We start from the raw sequence: 24,200 nt of genomic DNA, 5'->3' as shown, positions 1-24,200 counted from the left end.
TGCTGGCTGCAATATTGGATTGAAGTTCATTCTCTGTCCTCCATAGTACACGCCTGCGCAAAGCAATCTTGCCTTGTGCAGGCATGTACTATGGAGGACGGAGAATGAACTTCAATCCAATATTGCAGCCAGCATGCAGCCAGCGGGTAAGGAAAGGGTGAATCAAACACCCGAAAACTCCGCCCATATGACCCAAAACCAGTCCCGCCAAATTCAGGTGACAGGTTCCCTTTAAGTTAAAAATATAATATAAATATATATGTACTATAAGGGTCACTTCCATCTGTCTTTCTGTCACGGATATTCATTGGTCGCGGCCTTTGTCATGGAAATCCAAGTCGCTGATTGGTCGTGGCTGTTTTGCCGCGACCAATCAGCGACGGGCACAGTCCGGAAGAAAATGGCCGCTCCTTCCTCCCCGCAGTCAGTGCCCGGCGTCCGCAAACTCCCCTCCGGTCAGCGCTCACACAGGGTTAATGGCAGCATTGACCGCGGTGTAACGCACTCTGTTAACACTGCTATTAATCCTGTGTGACCAACTTTTTACTATTCATGCTGCCTATGGAGCATGAATAGTAAAAAGATCTAATGTTAAAAATAAAAAAATAGTTATATACTCACCCTCCGGTGGCCCCCCAGATCAGGAACCGGCGTTTCCCTCTCCTCGCGACGCCCCGGTGACCGCTCCATGCATTGCGGTCTCGAAAGATGAAGACGTGCGGTCTCGCGACACCGCTACGTCATCATCTCGCGAGACCGCAATGCACTCTTTAGGCCAGAGCGCGCGAGAAGCGTCGGTAACCGCTTCGATCCGGGGGCCAACGGAGGGTGAGTATATAATTACTAGCTATTGAACCCGTTCTACGCCCGGGTGGTGAGCATTTATAATGGTATATGGTCTCCATCCTAGTATGTGCTGCTCCATCCTGCGTCCCCATCCTGTCATGTGCTGCACCCATCCTGCGTCCTCATCCTGTCATGTGCTGCACCCATCCTGCGTCCCCATCCTGTCATGTGCTGCACCCATCCTGCGTCCCCATCCTGTCAGGGGTCAGGTGCCGGTATCGCCGCCAGCTCAGGCCCCCAGCACTTACTATATTCACCTGTCCTGTGTTCCACCGCTGGGCGCCGCCATCTTCCCGGTCTCCTGGCTGTGACTGTTCAGTCAGAGGGCGGCGCCGGCGCGCATTAAGCGCGTCATCGCGCCCTCTGAACTGAAGGTCACAGGCCGAAGACCGGGAAGATGGCGGCGCTCAGCGGTGGAACGCAGGACAGGTGAATATAGGCGATACTCACCCTCCTGGCGGTCCCTGCTTCTCTGTTGGAGATCGCAGTGTGCGTTCAGTGTGAACGCATACCGCGATCTCCCGGGAGCGTCACTCTGTGAGGCCCAGACTGCGCCGGCGCCTGCGCAGTCTATAAAGGCTTCGGACAGAGTGACGCTCCCAGCGTTATATTATAGATTTTTTATTTTTAACAGGGATATGGTGCCCACATTGCTATAGACTGCGTGGGCTGCACAATGTATTACGTGGGCTGCGCAATATACTACGTATACATATTCTAGAATACCCGATGCGTTAAGACTTTTTTCACTACAAAGTTTACCGATCGGATTAAACGCCAGAATTACATTTTTTTGGTCACCGCAACATTGCATTAAAATGCAAGAACGGGCAATCAAAAAGATCTTATCTGCACCAAAATAGTATCAATAAAAATGTCAGCTCAGCGAGCAAAAAATATGCCCTCACCCAACCAGAGATCACAAAAGACGATACAGCCCCTGATGGCGGTAGCCAAAGCTTATAGGGCCAAAATTAGGTGACAGATTCCCTTTAACAGCACCTGCCGAGTTCTCAAGACGGTATGGCATTCTAGTGGTATAACTCGCGCCAGAGATTTTCCTCCACTCCCTGACAGAAGCGTTTCTGGTAAGAGGTTGCACAAATTCATGAAGTGAGGTGCCTCTCTTCATGAGCTTGGGGCATCTTACACCACTGGGCCCCTTTATTAAGGCTGGCATGTACAACGCCCGTCTTAACCCCTTCCCGACCGGTGACAGCGTATGCATCATGAAAGTCGGTGCCAATCCGACATGTGACGCATATGCCGTGTCACAGAATGATCGTGTCTCTGCAGGTCAGGTGAAAGGGTTAACTTCAATTTCACCCGACCTACAGAGACAGGGGGAGTGGTACTACAGCCCAGGGGGGGTTGGCTTAGGCCCCTGTGGCTACGATCGCTCTGATTGGCTGTTTCACTTTCAACAGCCAATCTTAGCAATTTGTAATATTTGTAATATTTCACCTATGAAGTGTAGTGAAATATTACAATCCAGCCATGGCTGATGCTGCAATACCATCGGCCATGGCTGGAAACCCTGATCTGTCCCCGCCACCGATCTACTCCCTAGTCCTCCGTCCCTGTTCACTGCTCCGCTCTCCTCCGTCCTCCTGTCCGCTTCCAAAATGGCGGGCGCATGCGTAATGCGCCCACCGAATCTGCCGGCTGGCAGATTCATTCCAGGTACATTTTGATCACTGTGATAAAACCTATCACAGTGATCAAAATAAAAATAGTAAATGAACCTATGGAAAACCAAATCCACTGTGCCCGTGGTGCGGAAAATACCGCGATGAAACGCGTTGTATTTTCCGCAGCATGTCAATTCTTTGTGCTGATTCCGCAGCGTTTTACACCTATTCCTCAAAAGGAATCCGCAGGTGAAGTCCGCACAAAAAACACTGGAAATCCGCAGGTAAAACGCAGTGCCTTTTACCTGCGGATTTTTGAAAAATGGTGTGGAAAAATCTCACACGAATCCGCAACGTGGGCACATAGCCTTAGCGTTAGGGTTGGAATTAGGGCTAGGGTTGGAAATAGGGTTAAGATTAGGCTTGTGGTTAGGGTTGTGATTAGGGTTATGGCTATAGTTGGAATTAGGGTTAGGGGTGTGTTGGAGTTAGAATTGAGGGGTTTCCACTGTTTACGCACATCAGGGATCTCCAAACGCAACATGGCGCCACCATTGATTCCAGCCAATCTTGCGTTCAAAAAGTCAAATGGTGCTCCTCCCTTCCGAGCCCCGACATGTGCCCAAACAGTGGTTTACCCCCACATATGGGGTATGAGCGTACTCAGGACAATCTTGGAAACAAATATTGGGGTCCAATATCTCCTTTTATTCTTGTGAAAATAAAAAAATTGCTTGCTAAAACAAAATTTCTGAGGAAAGAAAAATGATTTATTTTCACGGCTCTGCGTTATAAACTTCTATGAAGCACTCAGGGGTTCTAAGTGCTCACCACATATCTAGATAAGTTCCATGGGAGGTCTAGTTTCCAAAATGGGGTCACATGTGGGGGAGCTCCAATGTTTAGGCACACAGGGGCTCTCCAAAAGCAACATGGTGTCCGCTAAAGATTGGAGCCAATTTTTCATACAAAAAGTCAAATGGCGCCCCTTCCCTTCAGAGCCCTGCCGTGTGCCCAAACAGTGGTTTACCCCCACGTGAGGTATCAGTGTATTCAGGAGAAATTGCCCAACACATTTTAGGATCCATTTTATCCTGTTGCCCATGTAAAAATGAACAAATCGCGGCTAAAAAAAATTCTGTGAAAAAAAAAAAAATAGTACTTTCATTTTTACGGATCAACTTGTGAAGCAACTGGGGGTTCTAAGTGCTCACTATGCATCTAGATGAGTTCCTTGGGGGGTCTAGTTTCCAAAATGGGGTCACTTGTGGGGAGCTCCAATGTTTAGGCACACAGGGGCTCTCCAAAAGCAACATGTGTCCGCTAAAGATTGGAGCCAATTTTTCATTCAAAAAGTCAAATGGCGCTCCTTCCCTTCCAAGCCCTGTTGTGCGCCCAAACAGTGGTTCCCGCCCCACATATGGGGTATCGGCGTACTCAGGACAAATTGTACAATAACGCTTGGGGTCCAGTTTCTCCTTTTGCCCTTGGGAAAATAAAAAAAAATTGTTGCTAAAAGATCATTTTTGTGACTAAAAAGTTAAATGTTCATTTTTCCTTCCATGTTGCTTCTGCTGCTGTGAAGCACCTGAAGGGTTAATAAACTTCTTGAATGTGGTTTTGAGCACCTTGAGGGGTACAGTTTTTAGAATGGTGTCACTTTTGGGTATTTTCAGCCATATAGACCCCTCAAACTGACTTCAAATGTGAGGTGGTCCCTAAAAAAAAAAAAAAAAAAAAAAAAAAAAAAAGGTTTTGCAAATTTTGTAGCAAAAAAAAAATTGTTTCCAAAATTGTGCTGATGTAACGTAGACATGTGGGTAATGTTATTTATTAACTATTTTGTGTCACATTAACTCTTGTTTAACAGAATAAAAATTTAGAATTTGAAAATTGCGAAATTTTCAAAATTTTAGCCAAATTTCCATTTTTTTCAAATAAACGCAAAAATTATCGACCTAAATTTACCACTAACATGAAGCCCTATATATCACGAAAAAAACATCTCAATCGTTAGTATCCGTTGAAGCGTTCCTGAGTTATTATCTCATAAAGGGACACTGGTCAGAATTGCAAAAAACGGCCAGGTCATTAAGGTCAAAATAGGCTGGGTCATGAAGGGGTTAATGAATCAACCCCGATGGGTTTCCAGTTGGAAAAAAAGATAGTGAAAGTGAGTTGATAGAGCCTGGTGGCACATCATGAGAGAAATCCTACTACAGTCAATGGGGCCGTTAAGAAAACGTGTGCGGACATTGTTGAAAAAGACAACCCATTACATGCCAAATTAGCAATTTCCCTTTTTTTTTTTTTTTTTTAATGACAGATTTTTAATGATTTCGGTCCTAATGAATCAAACATAATTTGCAAAATTTTTACAAGTACGGATTTTTCAGAAAAGGGCGTCCCAATATTCAATTAAAAATGACTGACATGATTTCCTACTTTGAAAACATTCATTTTACAAACACAACCCTATAAAATCTTAGTTGCTAGAAGCTAAAGATTAGGCGTCCCCAAAAAAGGACATTGGTAGATAATGGGTTAAATAGCAGAAGCAATGCCCCCCAACATCCAGAAGGCATACCTCTATCCAAGTACATGAAAAGCACCAACCTCATTAAACACGGGATACATAACCGCATACAATGGCATGGAAACCATAGAAGTGGTCTCTGCTTCATTCTTCATCTCTTCCATTGTCATCCTCATTCACAGAGACCGGGCTGTTGGAATATGGCGCTAGAGAAGCAGAAATCTCCTCATTCAGTGCGCTCGATGCAGGCGTTCCTATCCGTGCGAGAAATTATTCTGTTACCCTAAAACAGAAGAAACATGAGGGGGGGTCAGAGAGCAAAGCTGTATCCTCAGGACTACAAAAGCTCCAAAAGCCTGGGGCAAGCTATCCTCAGTACAAGCCTAGGCCTGTGGCAGTCCCATGCCAGCAAGCCTAGGCCTGTGGCAGTCCCATGCCAGCACTTGTGCGAGTGCTGCAGACTATTCACATTTTACATTGAGTTGCAAGCAGTTTGGGCTTTTTGTACAGGCCTTAGTCTTGTACCAATGTCCCATTTTCTGAAGGCAGACTATTAAATCTTAAAGGGAACCTGTCAGCAGGATTGTGCACAGTAACCTACAGACAGTGTCAGGTCGGCCCCGTTATACTGATTACAGTGATACCTTGGTTGATCAAATCCATCTTATGGTGGTTTCTTAATCTTTATTTTCAGCTTGTAGTTAATGATATGCTCGTGCCCTGAGGCGGGGTATGTGGTCCTCTTTATATATATTCATAATGCAGCCTGCTGACAGGTCACTGACCCCTCACTGACCTGCCCCTAGTTCACATAATGAATAAAAAACCCTTCTGCAGGCAAAAATCACATGTTTTGTGTGTCAATAAGGCCGGCTTCACACTCAGCGTATGAAAATACGGTCCGTATATTACGGCCGTAATACGCTGAAATGTCCCGAAAATAGTGGTCCGTAGCTCCTCCGTAGGCAGGGTGTGTCAGCGTTTTTTTGCGCATGGCATCCTCCGTATGTAATCCGTATGGCATCCGTACTGCGTGGTTTTCTCGCAGGCTTGCAAAACCAACATACCGCTATAGAAGTGATCCATGTGTCCCAAAAAGAAAAAAAAATATATATACACATATATACACACATATATATATATATATATATATATATATATATATATATATATATATATATATATATATATATATATATATATATATATATATATATATATATATATACATATATACATACATACATACATACATACATACATACATGTCATTAGACACATATATGTATATATATTAATATTTTTTCCAGCGCTATACAGCTTGAAAGCCGGTAATTCAATTACCGGCTTTTTCTTTCTCCTTCCTAAACCCGACATGATTTGAGACATGGTTTACATACAGTAAACCATGTCTTCTCTCCATTTTTTTTGCAGATTCCACACTACTAATGTCAGTAGAGTGTATCTGCAAAATTTGGCCGTTCTAGCTCTTAAAATAAAGGGTTAAATGGCAGAAAAAATTGGCGTGGGCTCCCGCGCAATTTTCTCCGCCAGAGTAGTAAAGCCAGTGACTGAGGGCAGATATTAATAGCCTGGAGAGGGTCCACGGTTATTGGCCCCCCCCTGGCTAAAAATATCTGCCCCCAGCCACCCCAGAACAGGCACATCTGGAAGATGCGCCTATTCTGGCACTTGGCCACTCTCTTCCCATTCCCGTGTAGCGGTGGGATATGGGGTAATGAAGGGTTAATGCCACCTTGCTATTGTAAGGTGACATTAAGCCTAATTAATAATGGAGAGGCGTCAATTATGACACCTATCCATTATTAATCCAATTGAATGAAAGGGTTAAATAAAACACAAACACATTATTTAAAATTATTTTAATGAAATAAAAACAATGGTTGTTGGAGTATTTTATTCTACGCCCAATCCAGTCACTGAAGACCCTCGTTCTGTGAAAGAAAAAACATAATAAACCAACAATATACTTACCCTCCGCAGATCTGTAACGTCCAACGATGTAAATCCTTCTGAAGGGGTTAAAACATTTTGCAGCAAGGAGCTTTGCTAATGCAATGCTACTCCTCGCTGCAAAACCCCGGGGAATGAGTCTAAATATAGATCAATGAGCTATATTTAGCTTCATTTGCGGTGAGGCGCCCTCTGCTGGCTGTTCATAGATCGTGGGAAATTACCTAGAAAGCTCCCTGGCTTTCTAGGTAATTTCCCACGATCTATGAACAGCCAGCAGAGGGCGCCTCACCGCAAATGAAGCTAAATATAGATCATTGATCTATTTTTAGCCTCATTCCCTGGGGTTTTGCAGCGAGGAGCAGCCTGCATTAGCACAGCTCCTTTCTGCAAAATGTTTTAACCCCTTCAGAAGGATTTACATCGTTGGACGTTACAGATCTGCGGAGGGTAAGTATATTGTTGGTTTATTATGTTTTTTTACTCACAGAACGAGGGTCTTCAGTGACTGGATTGGGCGTTGAATAAAATACTCCAACAACCATTGTTTTTATTTCATTAAAATAATTTTAAATAATGTGTTTGTGTTTTATTTAACCCTTCACTACAATTGGATTAATAATGGATAGGTGTCATAATTGACGCCTCTCCATTATTAATTAGGCTTAATGTCACCTTACAATAGCAAGGTGGCATTAACCCTTCTTTACCCCATATCCCACCGCTACACGGGAATGGGAAGAGAGTGGCCAAGTGCCAGAATAGGCGCATCTTCCAGATGTGCCTTTTCTGGGGTGGCTGGGGGCAGATGTTTTTAGCCAGGGGGGGGGCCAATAACCGTGGACCCTCTCCAGGCTATTAATATCTGCCCTCAGTCACTGGCTTTACTACTCTGGCGGAGAAAATTGCGCGGGAGCCCACGCCAATTTTTTCCGCCATTTAACCCTTTATTTTAAGAGCTAGAACGGCCAAATTTTGCAGATACACACTACTGACATTAGTAGTGTGGAATCTGCAAAAAAAATGGAGAGAAGACATGGTTTACTGTATGTAAACCATGTCTCAAATCATGTCGGGTTTTAGGAAGGAGAAAGAAAAAGCCGGTAATTGAATTACCGGCTTTCAAGCTGTATAGCGCTGGAATAAATATTAATATATATACATATGTGTCTCACTGACATATATATATATACCTATTCTATGTGTACACATTTATTCTACCTATTCTACTGTAAGCTGTCAGTGTGATTTTACTGTACACCGCACTGAATTGCCGGCTTTTCTCTCTAACAGCGCTGCGTATTTCTCGCAAGTCACACTGCTTGTCCGTGTGTAATCCGTATTTTTCACGCTTCCATAGACTTTCATTGGCGTATTTCTTGCGCAGTACGGTGACAAACGCAGCATGCTGCGATTTTGTACGGCCCTAGAAAGCCGTATAATACTGATCAGTAAAATACGGCAAATAGGAGCAGGGGCATAGAGAATAATTGTGCCGTATTTTTTGCGAGTTTTACGGACGTAGATTCTGCGCTCTTACGTCCGTAAAACTCGCAAGTGTGACGCCGGCCTAATACATTTATTTTTCAGGTTCAGCTAGAGGGAAAAAAAAAAATCAATCAATTTGACAATGTGCAGTAGCCGCTAGTAGTGTCTGCTGCGGATCTGATAGCTGCTACTGCGCATGCGCCAGCGGCATCTTAGGCTACTTTCACACTAGCGTCGGTACGGGCCCGTTGCAGTGCGTCGGGCCAATGTACCGACACATACTGTGAAATAAAATCACAACGGGGCAGCGGATGCAGTTTTTCAACGCATCCGCTGCCCCACATTGCGACGGAGGCCAAATGACGCTAGTGTGAAAGTAGCCTTACTGGAGAGGTGAAAAATTCCTCCTGCAAGATGGTGCCGCCTGTGCAGCAGCAGCTCTCGGCCATCTCGGAGCTACTACGGCGCCATTTTGCAGGAGGAGTTTTTCACTTCTCCAGTAAGATGCCGCTGGTGCATGCACAGTAGCAGCTATCGGATCCGCAGCAGACACCGATAACAGCTACCACGCAAGCGCCATTTTCACATATATTTTCTCTTCCCTCTAGCTAAATAACTTGAAAAAAAATAAAATAAAAATGTATTACTAGTACACAAAATGTGGTTTTGATGCAGGACAGGTGCCATGGCTGGCGCCAGCAGTAGGTTTGTGTGTTTTTTTGTTTTTTTAAGTATGTACAGATATACATTATGTAAACTAGGGGGCAGGTCAGTGACCTATCAGCAGTCTGCATTATGAATATATAATCAGAGCACCACATACACCTGCCCCGCCCTAGGGCACGAGAATCTCATTAATACTGAAAATAAAGATTAAACAACAACCACAAGATGGATTTCATCAACCAAGGTATCACTGTAATCAGTTTAACGACATCAACCTGACACTGTCGGTTATAGTGCACAATGGCCCAGATCAGTAGTAACGAGCCAGCAACAGAGCGCACCGTCATTGTTGTCAGAATACCCAGTGTGCAGAGACCAACACCGCCCCTGCGAGTGATGTCACTGATCTCTGCATGCTGGGTATTCTGACAACATGCTCAGTTATTCCATCAAAAAATAATTAGAGAGGGTGTGGGGCAGAGCAGTTAGTGTAGAGAGGGAAGAATCGGGAATTTAAAAATAAAAGTTCTATTGGAAAATTAAATTATTTAAATAGATAGGGATTTAGGATGAAAATTTGTATTTTGGACCACCCCTTTATGAAATGTTTGAAGGGACAAAGGTCCGTTTATATGGAGCACCGGCGGCACAATACCACAGTCGGAGGTTGTTTCAAGATGCACTGAGCAGACTATACTAGGATGCTCCGTGCACACAGACTGCCATTATTCTCCGCAGTGCAAGGACGATGCACCACTGAGAATGGGGTATTTGTTTCTCCGCTGCTCAAAAGATCATTTCACCCAAAGAACGAGAGGCTTGCAGCCTGTTTACACGGAAAGATAATCCTGAAATTAGTGTTTACGAAACTCGCTCACAATTCTCTTGCAGTGTAAAGGCAGCTTAAGAATCTGAGCGGCTTTAGGAGGGGGAAAAAAAAAGGGTCCAAACCATGACGACTAGCCTACTGGGGCAAAACATTTCCAAAACAGCAGGAACTCCCTGTGCGGTGGTTTGACTCACTGGTGCACTGGAGCGGCCTCTAAACTACTGGTCACATACTAATGGAGGACGACACCAGCACAATAACACATGGTCCAGGTCCCGCTGAAGCGTGATAAAGCAAAACGGTGGCGCTCATCTCTCCCTGCTCTGCCCGCTGATGCATTTTACCATATAAGATGATAGTCATGAAATAAAGCTGCCGTGGTGAGTGCCGCGTACGTTTTTCTGAATCATTCATATCTACATGTTGATATACGGTATATATGCCGAGCACCTCCAAATTGGACATTTATGCTGATAAAGGCTCCATAACCCAGCTCAACTCCTCCGTACAAAGGATTATATGTTTTAATACACTGGTGCCGCGATTCACATTTCTTTGTGGCCTAGGCTACTTTCACACTTGCGTCGGTACGGGACCGACGCACATTGTGAAATTTGTGCACGACGTGGGCAGCGGATGCAGTTTTTCAACGCATCCGCTGCACATTATGAAGTCTGGGGAGGAGGGGGCGAGGTTTCGGCCGCGCATGCGCGGTAAAAAATGGCGGATGCGACGGACAAAAAAAAAAAAGCTACATTGAACTTTTTTTGTGACGAAGGTCCGACAAAACACGACGGATCTGTCGCACGATGGACGCGACGTGTGGCCATCCATCGCTAATACAAGTCTACGGGCAAAAAAAAAGCATCCTACGAGCACAATTGCAGGATCCGTTTTTTGCCCAAAACGACGGATTGCAAAAAACGCAAGTGTGAAAGTAGCCTTAGAGACATACCGTATATTCTCAAAGATAAGCCGACCTGAGTGTAAGCCGGGAACCTAATTTTGCCATGGAAAACTGGGTAAGCTTATCGACTCAAGTATGAGCCAGGTATGTATTGTTCCCTCATCCCTATCCTGCATGGCTCCCCCCCCCCCCCGCCCCGGTGTGCGTGCCAACCCTCCTCCCACCCCCCCGATATGCTTGCCTCTCCTCCTCCTCCTCCCCCCCGGTATGCGTGCCTCTCCTCCCCCCCCCCCCTCCCCTTATGCGTGGCTTCCTATTTGGAAAAAAAAAAAAAAAAAAAAAAAACGACAACCACCCCAATCCTACTCACCCTCCTCCTCCACACCATCGCAGCATCTCGTCCGGCTTCCAGCAGCTCTTCCTGTGCTGAGCGATCACGTGGTGCCACTCATTAAGGCAATGAATATTACCTCCATGCCTATGAGAGTGGAGACGCGTGCATATTAATTACCTTAATGAGCGGGGCCACGTGGTCGCTCAGCACAGGAAGAGCTGCTGGAAGCCGGACGAGATGCTGCGAGGGCAAGTATGATGTCTTCTGGAAGACGGCAGCTGTCACTGTGCGCTATAAGAAATGATTAATCATTTCAATTTCTCTTTAGCAGCTGCACAGTTACAGCCGCCGGCTCCTGCTGTCACTGGCTCCGCCGCCTTCTGAACAATGACTCGTGTATAAGCCGAGGGGGGCATTTAAAGCACAAAAAAAAAAAAAAAATGTGCTGAAAAACTTGGTTTATACACGAGTATATACAGTAGATTACATAGATAGAAGAAAAGCCGGCAAGTCATGTGCCGTGTACAGTGAAATCACTGCAGGAGCAGACCGGACAGAAGAGATGGATTATATACAGTAAATACAAATAGACTAGGTAGAGATATAGATGTCAGTGACAGAGATAATATATTATCATATATACATATACACAGACATACACAGTGGGGGAAATAAATATTTGATCCCTTGCTGATTTTTTTCGCTTGACCACTGACAAAGACATGAACAGCCTATAATTTTAAGCGTAGGGTAGTTTTAACACTGATAGAATATCAAAAATAAAATCCAGAAAAATCACATTGTATTAATTATATAAATTTACACTTTGCATTGAGAAATAAGTAGTTTTTTTAATATGAAATTAAGCTTAAAATAAAAATAAAAGTTAAAATCTGTTAATCAAATGTTTGCAAACATGTCGAGTAGCTGCTGACATCATCTCCCTCCCCTTTTGGGTGGTCTAGTATCCCTGGGACAGAATGAAGAGTAGCATCACAGGGCAGCGCCATTTTGTGAGTGACTGCCCTGGGATCTGTCATCAGCAGTTACTGTTTTCCCCTCTCCCATCAGTCTCTCTCACCTCCCTCCACAACGCCTGGCCATTCACTGCAGCTCCTTTTCTTATGAAGGGATGAAGCACAACTCCTGCATAGAAGTTGACAGCTCCTATGATGGTACACTGTTCCTCCTTGATGTCTCTGCTATTCTGCCCCTGCCATTCTCCTGCATTTTACTACTGTCGGCCCTCAATCTAGGATCTTTTCTGTTGGAAGCAGAACTGCTTATGTTTAGGGTACCGTCACACTATACGATTTACCTACGATCACGACCAGCGATACGACCTGGCCGTGATCGTAGGTAAATCGTAGGTAAATCGTAATGTGGTCGCTGGAGAGCTGTCACACAGACAGCTCTCCAGCGACCAACGATGCCAAAGTCCCCGGGTAACCAGGGTAAACATCGGGTTACTAAGCGCAGGACCGCGCTTAGTAACCCGATGTTTACCCTGGTTACCAGCGTAAATGAAAAAAAAAAACAAACACTACATACTTACATTCCGGTGTCTGTCCCTTGCCGTCTGCTTCCCGCACTCACTGACTGCCGGCCGTAAAGTGAAAGCACAGCACAGTGGTGACGTCACCCCTGTGCTCTGCTTTCACTTTACGGCCGGCAGTCAGTGAGTGCGGGAAGCAGACGGCAAGGGACCTGACGGGACACCGGAATGTAAGTATGTGCTGTTTGTTTTTTTTTACGCTGGTAACCAGGGTAAACATCGGGTTACTAAGCGTGGCCCTGCGCTTAGTAACCCGATGTTTACCCTGGTTACAAGCGAACGCATCGCTAGATCGGTGTCACACACACCGATCTAGCGATGACAGCGGGAGATCCAGCGACGAAAGAAAGTTCCAAACGATCTGCTACGACGTACGATTCTCAGCAGGATCCCTGATCGCTGCTGCGTGTCAGACACAGCGATATCGTATGGATATCGCTGGAACGTCACGAATCATACCGTCGTAGCGATCAAAATGGCACTGTGTGACGGTACCCTAAGTTAGCAGATTCGAGGGCTCCATGAATATGACAGCAGAACAATCCCACTACTGTGAATTGTGCAGCCCACAGAGGCGTGCCCAGTTCAGTGCTAATGGGGCTGCAATGTTCGACCCTATGACCATGGGGGGCGGTATTATGACACTGATAGTGTCATGCTGCTGCTGTGAAAATGTCAGCCTCCAGCGCCTTCTTTAAACTCCTATAACACCCGAAATGTTTCAAATGCATTCAAAACCTGGTTATAACGACAGGTTATACTACATTACATTGAATTATTAAAGACCTACAAACGCGGTACCTTCCCTTTAAGATTTTGAGGCGGTCGCTTGGCAACTTGGAGCTTCATCTCCCTCCATACGTTTTCTATGGGATTAAGGTCAGGAGACTGGCTAGGCCCTTCCATGACCTTAATTTGCTGATTTTGAGCCACTCCTTTTTTGCCGCTGTATGTTTTGGGTCATTGTCTTGCTGGGAGACACTGCCAGGACATTAAAAATAGGTCCTGGCTGAGGGAAGGAGGTTGTCACTCAGGATTTTACGGTACATGGTTCCATCAATTCTCACATTGATGCGGTGAATTAGTCCTGTGCCTTTAGCAGAAAAACACCCTCAAAACAGATTGTGAACCCTCAAGGGCAGGGTCCTCTCTCCTCCTGTACCAGTCGCGACTTGTATTGTTTAAGATTACTGTACTTGTTTTTATGTACACACGTCCTCACATGTAAAGTGCCATGGAATTAATGGCGCTATAATAAATAAAAATAATTCTCCCATTGATGTGGTGAAGTAGTCCTGTGCCCTTAGCAGAGAAATACCCCAAAACATAATGTTTCCACCTCCATGCTTGACAGTGGGGATGGTGTTCTCTGGGTCATAGGCATCATTTCTCTTCCACCGAACATGGCGAGTTGAGTTAATGCCAAAGAGCTCCATTTTTGTCTCATTTGACAACAGCACCTTCTCACAATCACCTCACAGAATCATCCAGGTGTTCATTGGCAAACTTCAGATGGGCCTGCATATGTGCCTTCTTGAGCAGGGGGAACTTGCGGGCACTGCAGGATTTTAAACCTTTACGGCTTAATGTGTTACCAATGGGTTTTTTTTGTGACTGTGGTCCCAGCTGCCTTGAGATCATTAACAAGTTCTCCCAGTGTAGTTTCAGGCTGATCTCTCACCTTCATCATGATCTAGGATACTCCATGAGTTGAGATTTTGCATGGTGCCCCCAAATTGATGTCGACTGACAGTCATTTTGTATTTCTTCCATTTTCTTAATATTGCACCAACAGTTGTCTCTCACCCAGCGTCTTACTTATGGTTCTGTAGTCCATTCCAGCTTTGTGCAGGTCTATGATCTTGTCCCTGACATCCTTTTAAAGCTCTTTGGTCTTGCCCATGTTGTAGAGGTTAGAGTCTGATTAATTGAGTCTGTACACATGAGTCTTTTATAAAGGTGACTATGTAAGACAGCTGTCTTTAAAGGGACACTGTCACCTGAATTTGGAGGGAACAATCTTCAGCCATGGAGGCGGGGTTTGGGGGTTTTTGATTCACCCTTTCCTTACCCGCTGGCTGCATGCTGGCTGCAATATTGGATTGAAGTTCATTCTCTGTCCTCCATAGTACACGCCTGAGCAAGGCAAGATTGCACCTTGTGCAGGCGTGTACTACAGAGCACAGAGAATGAACTTCAATCCAATTTTCCCAAAGTTTGCATCTCGGCTTTGGGAAAATGGCCGCCGCGATCTCTTCTGCGCACGCGCGGCATCCCGCGGCCATTTTCCTGAAGCCCCGTGCAGCAGAGCACTCCATCTGCGCACGCGCGGCCCCAGGAAGATGGCCGCCCCCACCGATGACAGGGGGTATTAGCGCAGATCGCGCGCTGCTTCTTCACGTGCGATTCGTCACTGCGACATGCACACACCACTACGCCACCAACGGAAAGCTGGGGAAGAAAAGAGCGATGTCACCACACCCACCTGACCTGACCAGCCTGATTGACAGGTGAAAACGGCGACTTTGGTAATGTATTTCTCAGCATAGGTGGGAATCAGGGTACACTACATACACTATAGTAACGCACAGCGCAGGCCCTATTTAACAGTATTTATATCTCAATCTGAAAAAACGGGGTGACAGGTTCCCTTTAATGCAGGTAATGAGTTGATTAGGAGCGTCTAACTGGTCTGGAAGAAACAGAACTCTTAATGGTAAGGGATTAAATACTTATTTATCACTTCAAAATGCAAATAAATGTATATAATTTATTCAATGTGATTTTCTGGATTTTATTTTTGATATTCAATGTTAAAATTAACCTACCCTTAAAATTATAGACTGTTCATGTCTGTCAGGGGGCAAACTTACTAAATTAGCAAGGGTTCAAATACATACACAGTGGGGAAATATCTACCTATTCTATATGTATTTACTGTATGTAATCCATCTCTTCTATCCTGTCTGCTCCGGCAGTGATTTTACAGTACGTGGCTGCTTAACTAACGGCTTATCTTCTATCTATAGTCATGTGTTTTGAAGAAAATTTTCCTTTGAAAACCATGTGTAAATGACAGAATTGCTGTGTAAAAGCTCATGTTGAAAAAGACACATTGCAGTCTGATAGCAATCGCACTGCATTAGGATGAAAATCGGATGCTAGGTGTGAAAAATCGGATTGTACTCATATGAAAAACACATGACAGTTGCCTTAGGCTAGGTTCACATTGCGTTCGTGCAGTCCGTTCAACACATACGTTAACGCAAGTGCCGAAAAAAATCGCGTTTATGCTATCGCGCTAGCACAGATGCTCTATCTGTGCTAGCGGTGACGGACCAGAAAACGCTGCAGACTGCGTCCGAGGGTCCATCACAGAATGACGGCACATCGCTAAAGCATGCCGATTATGACTTGCGTTAGCGAAGCGCTACATAACGGAAGTTAATGGGTGCGCTAACGCATCCGTTACATAGCATTAGTGCCGCTATGTAACGGATGCCGTCAGCGCATTGCCATTAACGCAATGTGAACCCAGCCTTCCACTCGTCCAACTATGCAGCAACAAAATCAGACAGCTTTTAAAATCGCTAGTGTGACTTCAGTCTAGAGCAGGTGAACTGTTCAGTTAAAAGGAACCGGTCACCCCTGAAATCGAAGGTGAGCTAAGCCCACCAGCATCAGGGGCTTCTCTACAGTATTCTGTAATGCTGTAGATAAGCCCCCGATGTGTCCTGAAAGATGAGAAAAAGAGGTTAGATTATACTCTCCCAGAGACGGCCCCGCTGCGGTCAGGTCCGGGGCCTCCCATCTTCATAGGATGACGACGTCCTCTTCTTGTCTTCACGCTGCGGCCCCGAAGTACTGATTTGCCCTGTTGAGGGCAGAGCAAAGTACTGCAGTGCGCAGGCGACGGGCCTCTCTGACCTTTCCCGGTGCCTGCGCACTGCAGTACTTTGCTCTGCCCTCAACAGGTCAGGCAAAGCATGCCTGCGTCGGAGCCGTAGCATGAAGACAAGAGGACATCATCTGATGAAGATGATAATGTGTGCAAACTGTAAAGCGCTGCGGAATATGTTAGCACTATATAAAAATAAAGATTATTATTATGGGAGGCCCCGGACCAGACCGTGACGCCCATATGACCGGACGGCGGCAGGACCGCCCCTGGGTGAGTATAATTAACCTCTTTTTCTCATCTTTCAGGATACATCGGGGGCTTACCTACAGCATTCCAGAATGCTGTAGATAAGCCCCTGATGCCGGTGGGCTTAGCACACCCTCAATTTTGGGGGTGACAGGTTCCCTTTAAGAGTCAATGAATTAAAACAGTACAATGTATTTGTTACCATAGATGGAAAGCAGATTGATCTGTGAGGTACAAAGTATATCTTCCTAGTTTCACCTGGGTCCCAAGCATCTCCAGACTTTAAATGGAATCCGTCGGATGAGAATAGGACCCGATTTATACCAGCGATGTGTATATAGCTCAGACTATGGATCAGTGCTCCACCTCAGGAAAAAACCAGCACTGGGACGTATCACAATGTATGACTGACACACGACAGCTACCGTGCGTTAGGGTGTGCAGACATAAGGGCGCTCCAGCGGTGTCAGCGTCAGTAGTCTTAAAAATATGCAGACTATAATCCCCCTCCCCCACAGTGTTCATCCAGGTTTTTAATATTCTTTTACACACTTGTCTTTAATTCTCTTATTTGTCGGTTTTCTTTTAGATTCATTTTCTCAATTGTTCCCATCAACCCTTCTATTCCTCAGCCCACCCCTCACACAGCTACAGACCCCAACCCCTTTCTCCCCTCATTTCTGTCTATTCCTTTTTGTTCCTCACCCATCTTTCCCTGGCCCCTTTGCCCTCCCCAATTTCCTCCTCCATGCTTGGTAGCTGTCAGCCATCCTCACCCTTCCATTACATCATGCTAGTCCAGGCCATGACTCTCCCATTGGACCCATGCCCACTTCCGCCCTTATTCCTCCGTTTCATTATTTACCTACCGCTTGATCAGTAGATCAATTTTAATGCAGAAACGTTGTTTCTTCATGGTGTCTTACTGGACGTATTTCCATTATAATAACTAGGTCCCAACCCACCATAACTGGGAGCCACGCTATCCATTTTTCACCAGTCATGGACACTAGTACCGTGCTTGGCGTAATGAGCATCCAAATCAGTAGCCTGAACAGCCTACCAATAAAGGAGCGCTGACTACATCCTCTACTCTCTGGACATCCTTATCAGTCCTGCGGTTTTTCATGCATTGCTGTAGTAAAGTACTCTGAAATGACAATATTCCGACTCACAGAGTGGGGGGTGTCCGCGGGGATTGTGTATAACAAGGATGACCACTGACCTGAATTGCTACTATTTCACTAGAGGGAGCTTTTCCCTGGTGAGACTATTGCAGGGGAATAAAGAAGTCGAACTAATGTTTCATTCAGAGAGCATGGCTCCCCTCCCAGTTTCCTGCAGACTGGTGTGCTCCTGCTTGACAGTTTGGACCAGCGGCATCATCACTTCCCTGGTATCAACCTTTAGCCCTTTCTTTCAGCTTTGCCTTGGCATCCTTGACTGAGCACAGGAACACGGAAGCTGGCCAGATTCACAAAGCTTCAGAGCAGCGCTTACAAGCTACATTGGAAACAGTTTGCAAGCGCTGATCTCCTTGTCCAAGAATGTCCACTGCAGATAGACTGCACAGGAGTCCAGTAAACACGTCAAGCACGAGGGAAAATAAAAACCCTCCGCTCTCCAGAAGAAAGTATGCTAATACGTAGCTTGTTTTTACATTACTTTGCAATTTTTGACCTGTTATAAAACGTCTCTCTCATTCACCCCTTTAGCGGTCAAGTGTTTAGCACTGTCAAACATATAAATCCAGAATGAAGAACGTGGATGACTGGATTGTCCGTATACAATAAAGTCACAAGACATAATGATCTGACGATCAGTCACTGACCAAGCGAAGAATACCCCCTTTCTGCCATTAGACGTACTATTGCGTCCATGTGGGGTGGGCTTTACTTCCCAAGGACGCAATAGTACGTCATATGCGATCGGCAGCGCTCACGGGGGGAGCGCCGCCGATCGCGGCCGGGTGTCAGCTGTTTATCGCAGCTGACATCCGGCACTATGTGCCAGGAGCGGTCACGGACCGCCCCCGGCACACCGCGATCAAAGATGATCGCGATGTGCCGGCGGTACAGGGAAGCACCGCGCAGGGAGGGGGCTCCCTGCGGGCTTCCCTGAGCCCCCCGCAGCAACGCGATGTGATCGCGTTGCTGCGAGGGTCTCACCTCCCTCCCTGCTCCCTCCAGCCCCGGATCCAAGATGGCCGCGGATCCGGGTCCTGCAGGGAGGGAGGTGGCTTCACAGAGCCTGCTCAGAGCAGGCACTGTGAAGGCTGCAGCGCTGCATGTCAGATCAGTGATCTGACAGAGTGCTGTGCAAACTGTCAGATCACTGATCTGTGATGTCCCCCCTGGGACAAAGTAAAAAAAAAAAATTTCAAATGTGTAAAAAAAAATAAAAAAAAATATTCCAAAATAATGAAAAAAAAAATAAAAATATTATTCCCATAAATACATTTCGTTATCTAAATAAAAAAAAAAAAAAAACAATAAAAGTACACATATTTAGTATCGCCGCGTCCGTAACGGCCCGACCTATAAAACTGGCCCACTAGTTAACCCCTTCAGTAAACACCGTAAGAAAAAAAAAAAAACGAGGCAAAAAACAACGCTTTATTATCATACCGCCGAACAAAAAGTGGAATAACACGCGATCAAAAAGACAGATATAACTAACCATGGTACCGCTGAAAACGTCATCTTGTCCCGCAAAAAACGAGCCGCCATACAGCATCATCAGCAAAAAAATAAAAAAGTTATAGTCCTGAGAATAAAGCGATGCAAAAATAATTATTTTTTCTATAAAATAGTTTTTATCGTATAAAAGCGCCAAAAAATAAAAAAATGATATAAATGAGGTGTCGCTGTAATCGTACTGACCCGAAGAATAAAACTGCTTCATCAATTTTACCAAACGCGGAACGGTATAAACGCCTCCCCCAAAAGAAATTCATGAATAGCTGGTTTTTGGTCATTCTGCCTCACAAAAATCGGAATAAAAAGCGATCAAAAAATGTCACGTGCCCGAAAATGTTACCAATAAAAACGTCAACTCGTCCCGCAAAAAACAAGACCTCACATGACTCTGTGGACCAAAATATAGAAAAATTATAGCTCTCAAAATGTGGTAACGCAAAAAATATTTTTTGCAATAAAAAGTGTCTTTCAGTGTGTGACGGCTGCCAATCATAAAAATCCGCTAAAAAACCCGCTATAAAAGTAAATCAAACCCCCCTTCATCACCCCCTTAGTTAGGGAAAAATTAAAAAAATGTATTTATTTCCATTTTCCCATTAGGGCTAGGGTTAGGGTTAGGGCTAGGGTTAGGGCTAGGGCTACAGTTTGGGTTGGGGCTAAAGTTACAGTTAGGGTTTAGATTACATTTACGGTTGGGAATAGGGTTGGGATTAGGGTTAGGGGTGTGTCAGGGTTAGAGGTGTGGTTAGGGTTACTGTTGGGATTAGGGTTAGGGATGTGTTTGGATTAGGGTTTCAGTTATAATTGGGGGGTTTCCACTGTTTAGGCACATCAGGGGCTCTCCAAACGCGACATGGCGTCCGATCTCAATTCCAGCCAATTCTGCGTTGAAAAAGTAAAACAGTGCTTCTTCCCTTCCGAGCTCTCCCGTGTGCCCAAACAGGGGTTTACCCCAACATATGGGGTATCAGCGTACTCAGGACAAATAGGACAACAACTTTTGGGGTCCAATTTCTCCTGCTACCCTTGGGAAAATACAAAACTCGGGGCTAAAACATATTTTTTGTGGGAAAAAAAAAGATTTTTTATTTTCACGGCTCTGTGTTATAAACTGTAGTGAAACACTTGGGGGTTCAAAGCTATCACAACACATCTAGATGAGTTCCTTAGGGGGTCTAGTTTCCAAAATGGTGTCACTTGTGGGAGGTTTCTACTGTTTAGGTACATTAGGGGCTCTGCAAATGCAATGTGACACCTGCAGACCATTCCATCTAAGTCCTCATTCCAAATGGAGCTCCGTCCCTTCCGAGCCCTCCCATGCGCCCAAACAGTGGTTCCCCCCCACATATGGGGTATCAGCGCACTCAGGACAAATTGGGCAACAAATTTTGGGGTCCAATTTCTCCTGTTACCCTCAGGAAAATACAAAACTGGGGGCTAAAAAAATAATTTTTGTGGGAAAAAAAATTTTGTTTTATTTTTACGGCTCTGCATTATAAACTTCTGTGAAGCACTTGGTGGGTCAAAGTGCTCACCACACCTCTAGATAAGTTCCTTAGGGGGTCTACTTTCCAAAATGGTGTCACTTGTGGGGGGTTTCAATGTTTAGGCACATCAGTGGCTCTTTAAACGCAACATGAAGTCCCATCTCAATTCCTGTCAATTTTGCATTAAAAAGTCAAACGGCGCTCCTTCCCTTCCGAGCTCTCCCATCCGCCCAAACAGTGGTTTACCCCCACATATGGGCTATCAGCGTACTCAGGACAAATTGTACAACAACTTTTGGGGTCCAATTTCTTCTCTTACCCTTGGGAAAATAAAAAATTGGGGGCAAAAAGATAATTTTTGTGAAAAAATATGATTTTTTATTTTTACGGTTCTACATTATAAACTTCTGTGAAGCACTTGGTGGGTCAAAGTGCTCACCACACCTCTAGATAAGTTCCTTAGGGGGTCTACTTTCCAAAATGGTGTCACTTGTGGGGGGTTTCAATGTTTAGCCACATCAGGGGCTCTCCAAACGAAACATGGCGTCCCATCTCAATTCCAGTCAATTTTGCATTGAAAAGTCAAATGGCACTCCTTCGCTTCCGAGCTCTGCCATGCGCCCAAACAGTGGTTTACCCCCACATGTGGGGTATTGGCATACTCAGGACAAATTGTACAACAATGTTTGGGGTCCATTTTCTCCTGTTACCCTTGGTAAAATAAAACAAATTGGAGCTGAAGTAAATTTTTTGTGAAAAAAAGTTAAATGTTCATTTTTATTTAAACATTCAAAAAATTCCTGTGAAGCACCAGAAGGGTTAATAAACTTCTTGAATATGGTTTTGAGCACCTTGAGGGGTGTAGTTTTTAGAATGGTGTCACACTTGGGTATTTTCTATCATATAGACCCCTCAAAATGACTTCAAATGAGATGTGGTCCCTAAAATAAAACGGTGTTGTAGAAATGAGAAATTGCTGGTCAACTTTTAACCCTTATAACTCCCTAACAAAAAAATTTTGGTTCCAAAATTGTGCTGATGTAAAGTAGACATGTGGGAAATGTTACTTATTAAGTATTTTGTGTGACATATCTCTGTGATTTAATTGCATAAAAATTCAAAGTTGGAAAATTGCGAAATTTTCATAATTTTCGCCAAATTTCCGTTTTTTTCACAAATAAACGCAGGTACTATCAAATAATTTTTACCATTGTCATGAAGTACAATATGTCACGAGAAAACAATGTCAGAATCACCAGGATCCATTGAAGCGTTCCAGAGTTATAACCTCATAAAGGGACAGTGGTCAGAATTGTAAAAATTGGCCCGGTCATTAACGTGCAAACCACCCTTGGGGGTAAAGGGGTTAACATCATATATGTATTTGCTTGCTCCAAAAATGTCTCTTCTCTATCAGACAAACTTCTAGTTTAAAGGGTTAATCCGACCACCGAAAATCCCACTACATAATTGATTGGCTGAGCAGTCATACCGCCACATGGTGAGGGGCTAGGAAGTGTTGGGACAGGGCGGCAGGGACCAGTGAGGATCACTCAATTTCTGGATTTAATTTAAAAACTGACTTAATCACATGTATCCAGACTCCCTGGTGTGAGCAAGACACAAGCACTGCTGCTTCCATGGCCCCACACTGGCCGCCATCACAGCTAATAACACGCAAGATGAATGGCGGCTAAACGGGATTTCTGACAGAACCACCCAGTGTGTGAGGAGAGTTCAGGCTGTACACTGATGGCAGGTGTCACAGAAAAGGGCTGAATTCTAACACTCACCCTCTGGCAAGGGAGCAGCAGCATAGACACCACCCTTATACCCCCTTACTCAGGGCTCAGCCCCCCCATTTACCCCTCACGCAGGGCCCCCCATATACCCCCCCAACAGGACCCGTGCCCCCCCCCCATGTACTCCTCACGCAGGGCTCACACTCCCCCCATACGCCCCCTCACGCAGGGCTCACGCTCCCCCCATACGCCCCCTCACGCAGGGCTCACGCTCCCCCCATACGCCCCCTCACGCAGGGCTCACGCTCCCCCCATACGCCCCCTCACGCTCCCCCCATACGCCCTCACGCAGGGCTCACGCTCCCCCCATACGCCCCCTCACGCAGGGTTCACGCTCCCCCCATACGCCCCCTCACGCAGGGCTCACACCTCCACCGCTCACGCAGGGCCCACGTCCCCCCATACACCCCTCACGCAGGGCTCACGCTCCCCCCATACGCCCCCTCACGCAGGGCTCACGCTCCCCCCATACGCCCCCTCACGCAGGGCTCACGCTCCCCCCATACGCCCCCTCACGCAGGGTTCACGCTCCCCCCATACGCCCCCTCACGCCCCCCCATATACCCCTCACGCAGGGCTCACACCTCCACATACACCGCTCACGCAGGGCCCACCTCCCCCCCATACGCCCCCTCACGCAGGGCTCACGCTCCCCCCATACGCCCCCTCACGCAGGGCTCACGCTCCCCCCATACGCCCCCTCACGCAGGGTTCACGCTCCCCCCATACGCCCCCTCACGCAGGGTTCACGCTCCCCCCATACGCCCCCTCACGCAGGGCTCACGCCCCCCCCATATACCCCTCACGCAGGGCTCACACCTCCACATACACCGCTCACGCAGGGCCCACCTCCCCCACATACACCCCTCACGCAGGGCTCACGCTCCCCCCATACGCCCCCTCACGCAGGGCTCACGCTCCCCCCATACGCCCCCTCACGCAGGGCTCACGCTCCCCCCATACCCACCCACGCAGGGCTCACGCCCCCCCATATACCCCTCACGCAGAGCTCACGCCCCCCCCATATACCCCTCACGCAGGGCTCACGCCCCCCCCCATATACCCCTCACGCAGGGCTCACACCTCCACATACACCGCTCACGCAGGGCTCACACCTCCACATACACCGCTCACGCAGGGCTCACGCAGGGCCCACGTCCCCCCCATACGCCCCCTCACGCAGGGCTCACGCTCCCCCCATACCCCCCCCCACGCAGGGCTCATGCCCCCCCCCACGCAGGGCTCATGCCCCCCCCCATACACCCCTCACGCAGAGCTCACGCCCCCCCCATATACCCC

General features: G+C 46.2%; 1 protein-coding gene across 1 annotated transcript in view; it reads right to left on the bottom strand.

The window, feature by feature from the left end:
• Positions 1–24,200, bottom strand: part of PDCD10 (programmed cell death 10) — a 59,016-nt gene that overhangs the window by 33,288 nt on the left and 1,528 nt on the right. The window contains exon 2 of the mRNA XM_069727386.1: positions 5,094–5,296. Within this exon, the coding sequence (XP_069583487.1) occupies positions 5,094–5,189 (96 nt within the window). The 5' untranslated portion in view covers positions 5,190–5,296. The remainder of the gene's footprint in view (positions 1–5,093; positions 5,297–24,200) is intronic.

The sequence above is a fragment of the Ranitomeya imitator genome, chromosome 5, assembly GCF_032444005.1.
Source record: "Ranitomeya imitator isolate aRanImi1 chromosome 5, aRanImi1.pri, whole genome shotgun sequence".
NCBI lineage: Eukaryota > Metazoa > Chordata > Amphibia > Anura > Dendrobatidae > Ranitomeya > Ranitomeya imitator.
Note: the sequence above shows the minus strand (reverse complement) of the source record. Positions and strands in the feature narration are given on the sequence as shown.